This window comes from Balaenoptera acutorostrata, chromosome 12 (genome assembly GCF_949987535.1).
Source record: "Balaenoptera acutorostrata chromosome 12, mBalAcu1.1, whole genome shotgun sequence".
In the NCBI taxonomy this organism is placed as follows: Eukaryota; Metazoa; Chordata; class Mammalia; order Artiodactyla; family Balaenopteridae; genus Balaenoptera; species Balaenoptera acutorostrata.
Window position 1 is genome coordinate 67,775,471 of NC_080075.1, and position 12,922 is coordinate 67,788,392.

At 39.2% G+C, this 12,922-nt stretch overlaps 1 protein-coding gene across 5 annotated transcripts in view; it reads right to left on the reverse strand.

The window, feature by feature from the left end:
• Nucleotides 1-1,605: 1,605 nt before the first annotated feature.
• Nucleotides 1,606-12,922, reverse strand: part of TTC27 (tetratricopeptide repeat domain 27) — a 177,362-nt gene continuing 166,045 nt past the window's right edge. For 4 of the 5 annotated variants that reach the window (XM_007191392.2, XM_007191388.2, XM_007191389.2 and 1 more), the window contains 4 exons: nt 12,104-12,301; nt 10,677-10,788; nt 5,669-5,769; nt 1,606-1,862 (listed from right to left, as the gene is read on the reverse strand). In XM_007191392.2, coding sequence (XP_007191454.2) covers nt 1,740-1,862; nt 5,669-5,769; nt 10,677-10,788; nt 12,104-12,301 — 534 coding nt within the window. In that variant the 3' untranslated portion in view covers nt 1,606-1,739. The remainder of the gene's footprint in view (nt 1,863-5,668; nt 5,770-10,676; nt 10,789-12,103; nt 12,302-12,922) is intronic. The other variant, XM_007191390.2, reaches the window with a different exon arrangement.

Here is a 12,922-nt window from a genome sequence, read left to right on the forward strand (position 1 = left end):
AGGTTTTGCTAAAACCCAAGTTTTTCCTACTTTACCATAGTACCTACCCCCGACATTTTCTTCAATTATGTTAAACATTCACTTAACATTCACTCGCCTAGTAAGACTATTAAACATAACTAACAGGTCTATATCTTTAAAAGAAGATATCTAATAGCTCTTTTGTGAGATCACCCCAAGAAAAAAGAGGTGTAGGGAAGCTTCCTGGAGCCTTTGGTCCACTATAGCATTTGAAAATAGGACTGGAAGGTAATAATCCTTTTAGGACTTGGTTTGTGGCAGTTCACACTCACCAGTGCCTTTCTACTTTGAACCCTAAGGAAAACAAACTGAGAACTAAAAAATTCTAAAACCTGGAAATTATTCTTCAATCTTCTACTCGATTCCTGAAATCTTTACCCTTTTCAGTATTTATATGTTTTCTATTGGGGTTCACAGCTAGGTACCGATAAAGAGGTTTTCATCTTAAAACCTCGCTCCCTCCATCCAACCATCCACCCACCCACCTATTCCCCAATGGCTTCCATAAAAGATTCAAGTGGACATTTAATGTTAATTCATGCTACTACATCATTTTACTGGTCTTTCTCGTAGTTACTGCGTCTCCTGTAAGAGAAACTGCTTTGAGACATACGTCAACTTTCTTTTTTTTTTTAGGCTAGTATGATACTAGAAAAGAGAAGCAGGTGGTTAAGTAAAAGAAGCACTGCTAAGCATTCATAACCAAAATTCATTGATGAAAGTTCTTAAAAACTTTTTTTTAACGTTCAGAAGACTCACATTTGTGGATTACATATTTTTAAATTTCCAAAGGCAGTAGAAGCTCACAAAGCAGAAAGGGATAGAAATTATTCACATTTTATAAATAAGAACATGGAAAACAGCAAGGGTCAAATGACTTATGCATGGGACCCAACATTCAGCAACCCAAGCCAGGACTTCAAATTCCTTACCATGACTTTTGTAGTAAGATTATTAAGCTCAGCTGCTGCCTTCAATATTTGTTTCCACAGACACCACTAAGAGGACATTTTACTTTGGCATTTTTGTAATATGGCACCGTTTATAGCTGTCTTCACTCATAATAACCTTATTAAATAACTATCTTTAGGGCTGGCAGTACACACAATGAGGGTCAGGCTGGTTACTAAGTGGCTAATGGCTTAGTCAAAATTTGAGTTAGGTCATTTTTTTCTTGCATTTTCCCTGATTTAGAAGTTAAACCATACCCACATTTCTAACTTAGCCAAGCCCGTATCTTTTGGACCCAAATACAAAAATCTCAAGAAGTGTAAAGGTTTCCATCACCGAAAGTACTCTTTTATCACTTTTGGATAATACATCAGCCAACCTAATGATTCCACAAGCTTGTAGCGTGTGATTTCTTTTTTTCCTGTTTAGACTTTTTCCAAAGAATGATCTAATTCATTTTAGGCTCTGACAGAATAAACCCTATGCTAAAAAGAAAACTACATTTTTTTTTGCTTTTTGTGCTGAAATACCTGAAGGATAATAAAAATAGTGAATTCAACTGTAATTAAGCCTAAAGAAAGAAGGAAGGAACATTTTATTTAATGTATTTCAGAAAGTTCAAACATTTGGAAAGATCACAAAAGCAAGAATGTTACCCATACAAGAGAAATTTATTTAAAAAATCAGTGTCTTGTGGTTTAGATACACAGGTATAAGAGAAATTCCAGAAGGTGAAGCACCTTTTCCAGAAGCTGTTCCGAGGATGGTCAATACTGATTTCGAAACTGGTTGCTTAGGTCTTGAAGCTCTGTTACTAAGGTGTCCATTGCTGCTGTTTCATCAGCTAACTCCCTGGAAATTTCTCCACTTACCACATCTGTAAAAAGTTGCTGCAACATAAGGAACAAGGCAGAACTATCAAAACAATGAAAATCTCTTTAAAATAATATAGATACAGAGTACAGAATTAAAATTCCCTTTGCTTAATAATACATTATAGTAGCAATAGTAGTATTTGTTCTATTCTCCATCCTGAAATATACAAGCTGCAACAATTAAAGGATGAATCAAACAACATGCCTGAACTTGTAAATTCAAATCAGCTCTGCTCTTCAAAATGGTTGCCTTGAATATTGATTATATTATTCATTTCAATGTCATAAGATGGCTTTTGGATAAAGAGACATCATTCATCCAAACAAAACAAATCTATTCTTTGTGTATACAAGCAAATCAAATGTATTTTATATTCAAGGTCATATAAATCATACTTTTATGCTAGTTATTTGAAAATTAATATGGCTTAGGACTCAGAGGCCACAAAGATCATCAAAATTTGGTGACAGCAAAAAAGCCCAGCAAAATAAAAGTACCCCCCTTCGGTAAAAGGAATTGCCTTGGGAGGCATATTGCAACATACTCCAATAATGCCACCATGGCTGAAACGTTCTGGAATGCCTCTCTAGGAGCTGCCTGCTGAGCCGGTACAGGCACCCAAGAAAATCAGCTTCAGGATTTTATGACTCTGTGTGTGTGTGTGTGTGTGTGTGTGTGTGTGCATGCACATGTGTTTTAATCAGAAATGTAATTTGCTCAGCTTACCATAAATCTTTTTCATCACAACTGACTAGATGATTTGTTTACAAAAATCAAATTTACCATTACAATATAACTATTTACTACCACCATATGACAGCAATTGTTCTGACAGCTATTTTAAAAAGGGAATCCTGAAGATGTTCTGAGTGACGGCACCATCACTACAATGAGCTCAGAGCTTCTCACAGTGATTTATGGAGCAAAGAACATTCACTTGAATGCAGAACTTCAAAAATGCTTTGCAAAGCTTTGCCACATTACTGTGTAGTTACACCTTGTACAGCATTTCACAACAGATTGACATACCAACCACTGAGATGTGATCAGTAGAGAAAACACCTTTGAGGAAAGTAACCTGGACTCACATAGCATATTTGCTTTTACTAAGAATCACAGTGGGGGCTTCCCTGGTGGCGCAGTGGTTGAGAGTCTGCCTGCCAATGCAGGGGACACGGGTTCGAGCCCTGATCTGGGAAGATCCCACATGCCGCGGAGCGACTAGGCCCGTGAGCCACAATTGCTGAGCCTGCGCGTCTGGAGCTTGTGCTCCGCAACGAGAGGCCGTGATAGTGAGAGGCCCACGCACCGCGATGAGGAGTGGCCCCCACTTGCCGCAACTAGAGAAAGCCCTGGCACAGAAACGAAGACCCAACACAGCCATAAATAAATAAATAAAATAAAATAAAATAAAAGATGGGCCCATCAAATGACATTTAAAAAAAAAAAAAAAAAAAAAAAGAATCACAGTGCTTGCAAATCATCATAAATCTGCACCACTGGGACGTCCCTGGTGGCGCAGTGGTTAAGAATCCACCTGCCAATGAAGGGGACACAGGTTTGATCCCTGGTCTGGGAAGATCCCACATGCCGCGGAGCAATTAAGCCCATGAGCCACAACTACTGAGCCTGTGCTCTAGGGTCCGTGAGCCACAACTACTGAAGCCCGCGTGCCTAGAGCCCATGCTCCACAATGAGAAGCCCGTGCACCGCAACGAAGAGTAGCCCCCGCTCGCCGCAACTAGAGAAAGCCCACACACGGCAACAAAGACCCAATGCAGCCAAAAATAAATAAATTAATTAAAAAAAAAAACTGCATCACTTCCCTATAAAGTAAGGAGAAAGCAGAGAGAAACTGAGGCTTAGAAAGAATGAATAATTTGCTGAGGATCCCATGGAGTGTAAGTGGGAAATCTGTTCTGTCTTCAGGCTCTCCAGTGTTTTCACCAACTGCCCTCACGACCCCCTGCAGCCAACCTGTACAAGGACAGGGTGCTGAGGGCTGAGGAGTTACTGTGTCCTGGCCAAGCGTGGACTTGATGACTTTAGGTGAATCTCTAGGTTCTACCTAGGAGTTTAATTCCATGAAGTCCCAGGCCTGGCAAGAAAAGACCAGAGATTCATGCAAACCAAGCCTGCTATTTAACACAGTTATCGTCATTCATTTTCACTTTTTAAAGTGTTCTGAAAAAGTGTTCTTTTGGAAGGCAATTCTGTTTAGCAAACCCAATTTGTTGAAAAAGTAGAAAAGGCATATGATTTACTACAAAATCAGAGACTCCCAAATATTATATGCAAAAAGGTGCTTTCAAAGGAGATGTTGGGAAGCAATTTTTCCCACTTTTGGATAATCCAGTTGCGATCTAATGAGAACAAAATCTAAATACAGATGATGTTCTGAGGTCTCATTTTCAATGTTTGGAATTCCACAATATGAATGGATGAGTAGTACAGACAAGACTATTTAAGTCATATAAGTACAGGTTTATGTAAAATTAATACATTATAAGAAAAAGCTTTGCACAGAATAGGGAAATCTGTAGAGTATACATCCTGAAGAAATAAACAATCATGGGTAGGTTAGTGATCTCACCAAAACTAGGAAAATTAGCTCCCAATTTGGGAAGGAGAGTCACAGAAAAAGTCTGCTACCTTGACTTTCTTTGAGAGAGCTCTTGCAGTTTTCTGAGAGACTCATAATCTGAAGTTGTTTGAAGTTTCCTGTTGGGAGGAAATACAGTTTCCCCAGGTAGATTACAGAAACCTGGTTCCAGCATGCAGACTAATAAGGACAGAAAAGTGAGTTAATAATCTAAAGAGGCAAAAACGATGCTCTGATCTGAAAAGATCAAGCAATTAATAAAAAGCATAGTCTGCAAAGGTTTTTACACGTGACCAGAAGTGACCTTCACATGCCATGGACTTGCTCTCAGAAGTGAAGTAAAATTAGTTTGCAACCCAGGATTAAATAGTGACGGCAAGGAAAGATCAGGAAAAAAAGTGCTAAAGTGTGTTAGAAGTTATATTCCTTTAAATTTTGTTCCTGAGGTATACTCCAAACCTGGCTGCATGTTAAAATTACCTGGGAAGTTTAACACAAATTTCCCAGGCTCTGTCCCAGACCCGATCTGTCACAGGTAGAGATGTGGAGTCCAATCTTCAAAAAACCTCCCTCCATAATTCTCCGGTGTCCCCATCCTAGCACTGGTTCATAGGTTGGTATTTGTAAACTGATAGCGTATGTTTTAGTTGTCAAACCTGAGTCAACCTATCTACCTTAATATCTGTGTCAAATCCATATATCACCTACTTAATATTTGTCACTAAATCAATTTTTTATTTAAATAAAAGTATTTTAAAGGAAACATTAGAATACTACTGTAAGTAGAAAATAAGCAATACTATTCATGAAACTGTAGGTTTGATATGCTAGTTATACTTTTTCTAACATGCACTGAAATACATACATATTAAAATAAAATGTTTACCCAAGTGCTACTAGTAGTATATATGCCACACTTTGGGAAAAAGTGATAATAAGTAGTAGAGCAGTGTTTTAATTTGACTTAAAGAAAGCATCCAGAGCTGGATTATAAATATTAATTTCAAAGACTCCTAAGTTACCCATCTGTAGGGTGGTTTAGCCACTGGGTCAATGATCTCCTCACCAGTACAACTAATCACCTGCGGGCTGATGTCTAAAATATAACATGGGCCTAAAATTATCCTTCATGTAAAAGAAGACTTAAGAGCAGCTGGCTGATACCAAAGACCTTTTATTTTCTATGATAATTCTAATTAATTCACATTTCACTCTCACCTTTGCTTTAGATAACAAGCCCCGTAAATTGAGTCGAACTGAAGAAAGCACTTGTACAGCCTCTTGGGGACTGGATTTGTTTTTACTGCATTTTATAGCCACTGGAAGATAAATATGGGGAAAACATCCATTAAAAATTGATAATGATAATTTGTAAGTACAAAAACCAATTAGTTAATTAGGATTTTATAGTAACAGACTATAGAAATATTTCTACATGACAAGTTTTATTTTGGTGAAAGGAAAATAAGTTATATGCATAATTTTTCCTTTTATCCTTTAAGAAGGATAGCTTATTGCTAAAAGGAAAATTTTGAGGAAAATGAGGGATATTTGGTGAGTTACAGACTGTTGGGAATGGACCGTGAAAACACACACGCACGTGCACACACACGAGCACGGAGTAATGAAATTAGGCAGAGACAAGATCTAACTGAACACAAGGTGCCCACAAAGAACAAAAACATATGCAGCTCATCTTAATGTGGCTTCTCACAGTACTGAGTCCCTAATGGGGAACCACAATTGCCGATGACACCAGCCCAAAGAAGTGACATGCCAGATATTTACAGCTCAATTCTTACTGCATTTTCGTACTCAGAGTTTACATCACCATTCTGGAAGAAGTGATGCCAACAACCTAGGTGCCTGCATTTAGGGAACGTGACCACGACCAGGCTCTGGGGTCACTGAGCCATGCTTGGTATCCATTAGCAAGAAGTGGGGGAGAGGACAGTCACTCATTCCCAATACCTCTACCTCCAGCATTCTGGGGAGCCCATTTTCCTAAAACTTGAAATTATCAAGAGCGTGTAACCCTTCCTAGCACAGGGCCTGCCTATTAATGCTTTTTAAGAACAAGTGGAGAGGGCTTCCCTGGTGGCACAGTGGTTAAGAATCTGCCTGCCAATGCAGGGGACACAGGTTCGAGCCCTGGTCCGGGAGGATACCACATGCTGCAGAGCAACTAAGCCCGTGCGCCACAACTACTGAGCCTGCGCTCTAGAGCCCGCGTGCCACAACTACTGAAGCCCACATGCCTAGAGCCCATGCTCTGCAGCAAGAGAAGCCACTGCAATGAGAAGCCTGCGCATCACAACGAAGAGTAGCCCCCGCTCGACACAACTAAAGTCCGCACGCAGCAACGAAGACCCAACGCAGCCAAATAAATTAATTAATTACAAAAAAAAAAAAGAACAAGTGAAGAGCTTTGTAAAAATATAATGCCTCTATACCCTGAGAAAACCATAATTCATAAAGAGTCATGTACCACAATGTTCACTGCAGCTCTATTTACAATAGCCAGGGCATGGAAACAACCTAAGTGTCCATCAACAGATGAATGAATAAAGAAGATGTGGCACATATATACAATGGAATATTACTCAGCAATAAAAAGAAACAAAATTGAGTTATTTGTACTGAGGTGGATGGACCTAGAGTCTGCCATACAGAGTGAAGTCAGAAAGAGAAAAACAAATACCGTAGACTAACACATATATATGGAATCTAAAAAAAGATGGTTCTGATGAACCTAGGAGCAGGACAGGAATAAAGATGCAGATGTAGAGAATGGACTTGAGGACACGGAGTGGAGAGGGGAAGCTGGGACGAAGTGAGAGAGTAGCATTGACATATACACACTACCAAATATAAAATAGATAGCTAGTGGGAAGCAGCCGCATAGCACAGGGAGATCAGCTCGGTGCTTTGTGACCACTTAGAGGGGTGGGATAGGGAGAATGGGAAGGAGACGCAAGAGGGAGGAGATACGGGGACATATGTATGTATAACTGATTCACTTTGTTATACAGCAGATACTAACACACCATTGTAAAGCAATTATACTCCAATAAAGATGTTAAAAAAATTTTTTTAAGTACATACACACACATATATATATGAATGTGTATATATTAAAAAAAAGAAGGTAAATGCCTAATGAGCAGAGGGGCAAAATAAAATGTTGCTGAATTAAGAAAGAAAAAAAAATAAAACATACACAAAATGAGAAATTCTAAAAGAATGAAACTAACTTGGAATAAATAATATTTAATGTCTTGCTAAAAATATATATATATATAATGTCTCGTATTTCTCCACTGATTTGTTCTTGTTTTTGTTCCTCTAAATTATGCTCACTACAAACAGATCAATAATCAGATCCTATTTTAAAACTACACTAAACAGTGCAACAACGGAAGTTTACTTAGTACCCTGTATCTCAGAACAGGGATGGAAAACAGATTTCTTTCTGTATGCAAACTCTCACCAATTGGTGGAGGTTGCTTGTGCCTGGCAAAATAGTTTGGCCATTCATTAACACCTTCCATGGCTGGTGAGAACTATGCTTGACATTCCTATTCCAAAATAAATAATCAGACTTTGAAAGGATGCATGGTAATCAACAACGTTACACTCATTTTCAAAGGGTACAGTTAACATGGAGATAGTGAGGATTATGATGTCTGTGTCCCATAATAGAGGAAGGTTGTAACTGCTATTACTGAGGTACTTGGGCTATTTAGTACCTAGTAACATATCAAAAACAGCTGTGATTCTGTTTTCAATCCTTCATTGTCATTTTGAGAAAAACAAAAAAGCAAAAAGACAAACACGAGCTCTATTAGTCCCCTTCCTCAATCCCATTTCCAAAAGGCGTTAGAGATGGGGAGACAGAGAGAGAGAGAGAGAGACAGAGACAGAGACAGAGAGACAGAGAGACAGGGAGAGAGAAAGAAATAACCTGCTGTTTCAAATCATCAGGAAATCCAAGACAGCTGTGCTTCCTCCAGGCAGACTGTAGTTAAAATGCGTAACTATTATTTTAGAAGTTCCTGGATGGCAAAGAAGGAACGAACTTTTGTCCACCCTTTCCCAGAAGACAGAACAGCAGAGACTGTAAATGAATACCCTCCAGACAGAACAATGGGTACACGATGACAAGGCTATTATGGAAGGGTCTCCAACACTCCGTGGAGACCACAATGTCTTACACCGAGCTTTCTGAAGCACATGGCTACTCTTAAAAATAGCAACCCAGAAGGGAATAAATCATGTGGAGATTTTTTTTAATGTTATATTTCCTTTTCCAGAATTGGGTGAGGTGGAGAACAGTGATGGGGAGAAAGATAAAAAAGAACAGAAATAACAGAGAAACTCAGCTCATTCTTCCATGGAGCGCTGGTATACAAAAGCAACATAGAAAAGGTTAAGATTTATCTCCATAAATCTAAAATATCACGAGAAAAGAAAGCTGAGCATCCACTCAAGTATGCTTAAAATGTTGTAGGAGCACGAAACACATAATTCACTAAGTCAAAGGGAAACTTAAAAGAACAGACACTTGTTTTTCTCTAAGTATTGCCTGGATGAAAAAACAAAAAAAGGTACCAAAAATAGTTCGCAATCAACTTTAAGATGCAAAATGAAGATTTTTCCTAGAGTACTTCTTTAACCTGCATATGTATATTTGACAGGTTTAACATTATCACTTAGTGATTACAGAAAATATCTTGGCTTTGACTGTTATAGAGCCTGCTGTTCACCGAAATGTTTAGGGTTGGCAAGCTGAAGTAGCTCAGATAAATTCTTCAGAGAAAATTGCACCCTGTTATAACTGCTTAGCATGGGTTTCCTCAAATACAGTACCATATCCACAAAGGCCAAAGGGATAAAGAATGAGCTCCATCTGAGCCCACCCACCAGGAGGCCAGCACAAGCTACATAAATTCTAGCCACCCTAGACCATCCTTCCACTGGTCTATCGGCAATTATCTCAACCTTTTGGATATTTATATCCTTTTGTCAATGATAAGTAGAATTATTAACTACTAAGCCCATTTCTAAATTGTTTGAATGTTCTATGACTTCCTTCAAGGCAAAGTTAAACTTTATTCTTGTTCATTTTTTTTCTTTTTAGTTTTGAGTCCCTTATCATACAGCTCAGATCCTCTACCATAGAAGAAACAGGGTGAGGGTGAGGAGGTAAGGGATCAACATTTAAACCATGTGTAAGATACTGGTAAGTGTTTAAATATGTTTTTACTTATTTTTCATAACAACCATAGGTAGATATTATCCCCATTTTCCCCATGAGGGAACTAAGAGTCAGAGAAGCTAAGTAATGGTGACCCCAAGTCACCTAGTTAGTATGTGGTAGAGCTGGTCCTGGAACTTGGGCCTCCCTGAGTCCAAAGTTCTGCCCTTTTTATTGTCCCTTGTTGGCTACCTATTTGCTGCAACTATTAGTTGCAGAAGTTAGAGGAGGACTTTAGGATAGGTTCACAGTCCTTGTGATTCAGTTCTTGACAGTGTGGCTTCAATATTTTATTTGAATTGCATTCCCAGGGCATCACATGCCTATATTCAAACATAAATATAAAAGTGCATTATTACCTTTAACTAGTATATTTTTCATTAATGCAAATAATTAAAGGTGGCCTTTATCTGGAATATCTTTCCCCAACTGGCCTACAATTTTATATGTAAGGTTTTCCCTCCCCTCAAATATCACCCACTAAATTTCCCAAAGTTATGGATTATATTTTTAATTTCCTTTGTATATGCCATAGCTCTTATGTATATTGCTATGCACTCCAGAAATCTATGTACTTTTATGAATAAATATTTTCATTTATAAAAGAAGAACATGAATCAGGAAAAGTTAATATTTTCTTACTACTACATCATCAATGCAGGAGAAGGTTACCTCTGTGTGAAGTGAAGATTAAATACAGTTGTAAAAGTATTTCCTATCTCTAAAGTTTCTATCTGTCACTTATTCAAACACTATTTAAGCCTCTAGCCTATTTCTTCTTATTTGCTCCAGGGTGCCTACTACATAATAGTTGGTCTGTAAATATTTGCTGAATTAACTACAACAATTTTAATATAACGAAATAACCTGAAATTATTTGTAATGGAACTTTGCTTTTGACTAATACTTTTTCTTATCAGTAAAAATACATTAAAATATGCCATGGATATCAAACATTACATCAAATACCATGTGCGAGTCCTAAGGCTCTCTGAACCACTTCCTTAAATGACGTAATATCTTTCTCCCAACAACTGGACTGTGTGTCACACTTGTATGCCTTAGAGAGATACTGGAACGCCTGAGGAAAGAAAAAGAACAACTTTCAGAATAACAAGTAGAATTCACATTTCAAACTCAGCTTCCTGGAAGTCATATAGAACTAATTCCAACCGAAAAACCAGCCTCTGTTGTTATGTAGCACAGTTTCTATGATTCTCATCGAAGAAGGGGTATAGATGCACATCCAACAGCAATGAGCAATTAAAAGAAATCAACTGGATGTGTCTGGATAGAGACACTTCCCTCCAAACAGAAAAATAAAAATGCTTGGTTTGGAAATCTATAAGAAGTATACACATTTCCCTAGCATTTGTAGCCATCAGCTTAAGAGACCAGTTTAGAGAATGAGGTGTGAACTTGGTGAAAACTACTGAATTACTGGTAGGTGTGTAAACTCACAGATGCTTAAAACACTCTCTTTCACAACCCCACCCTTGTGGATTCTTGAGGGAGAAGTCACAGATCAGAGAATTCAGAGTACCCTTAATTCTGCACATAAAGAGAGGACATAATTCGAGACAAAATGGAAGGACGGAAAGCAGGAGTGTGTGCATGCCTGCGTGTGAGTATGTGTTCTCTGGGCTGACAGGGCTTTGGTGGAAGCCAGCTGGGTGGACTGAGGGAGGAGAGAACGGCTAAGAATCCCACAGATTAGCTGTACTGTGGCGAATTCCAAACTTACACAAGAAGTACATTTGATTTGTTGTGGATGTTTTGAAAAGAGCACAAAATATTTAGTATTCCAACCTTGGAAACTCTGGAGGTGCATCTACATTCTAAGATAAGAAGCTAAAGGCATAACTTGAATCTAACTGGTGTTCTACTGCACTTGTGAGAAAGGGGCAGGGTAACCTTTGTAAAATATTTTATGTTTAGACTTTAAAAGCTCCTCTCTGATATTCTTATCTAGCCCCTTTTTCTTTCTCCTTTTCATAGTCTCCATCTCGGATTTAAACACTCCTTTGTCCTTGTACCGTCTACCTTAGTCTTCAGCAAGGAGCCTGCAGAAAGGGGTGTGGAGTAAATAACAAGAACCAGCTGTTCGCTGCAGCTCTGGAGGGAGAGCAGGTTAAGACAGACCCTTTTGCAGGAAACAGAGAACAATTATTTAAGAAAAATTCATGGAAAGAAAAAAGATGAATACTTACAAATCTTAACCTGTCCACAATTCAGGGTGCTTACGTTCAGGACTCTGAATCACACCTGAAAACTTGGGCACATTAATCTTGTCTTTCAAATTATCACAGTCTTCCTCCAACCATCAAAAAAGCAGATCCACTACACATATGTTCAAACAGAAGGCAAGAGCTCCGGAAAACTGAGGCAGGACTCACCTTTTCATTTTCATCAGGCTTGTCACTCTGCCCATTTCCACACACTTGGGCATACAGCCTCCAGATTTCTCCGTCGTTCGTCACTCTTGAAGTTACTCTGCCAAACAGCTCCTGCAGCTTTCCTCTGAGGCCAGGTGCAACATTTCCACTACGATCAGTCGTACCATCCATCACTGCCCTGACCAGAATTGTAAGGACCTTAAAAGATACACAGGAGAAACTGGGAAGCTAGAAACAACCAAACAATAACTAAAAACAAAGAGCTACCCTCACCATCAACGATGATGACAGTGAAAAACCTTGTCAGGCCTGTAAGAATATCACCCGTCACTCTTGAAAAATAAAATACAAGACGAGCCATCCCGAACCACTGTCTGGAATCGCAGGCCGACTACCTCTCCTGGTGTCCCTTTTCAGGCTCCTTGGAGGGCCCTGCTTCCACAGGGCCCTATGCTCTGTGCACCTCTCTTCAGACTCTGAGGGCTCTCTCTGAATGATCTGCTCCACACCTGTAGCTGCAAATACACTATGACCAAGTCTACCCGATACTGTCAGCGCAGCTCCAGCCCGACTCCTCTCTGGAGCCCCAGGATTGTGCACCTCCGTATCGACCAGCCATGTCCCATCGACATCTCATGCTCCATCGATCCCAGAGGGAAACCTAGATCCCAGATCCCTCTTCCTCCTGCAGTCTCAGAGCCAGTGACCTGAGCGCCAACCTAGAGTCTCTTCTCTCCCGGCTGGGCCACGTGTAACCAATTTGATTCAACATTCCTAATGAGTCCTAAATCCAGCTTCTCCTCCTTTAGGTTGGGCCTC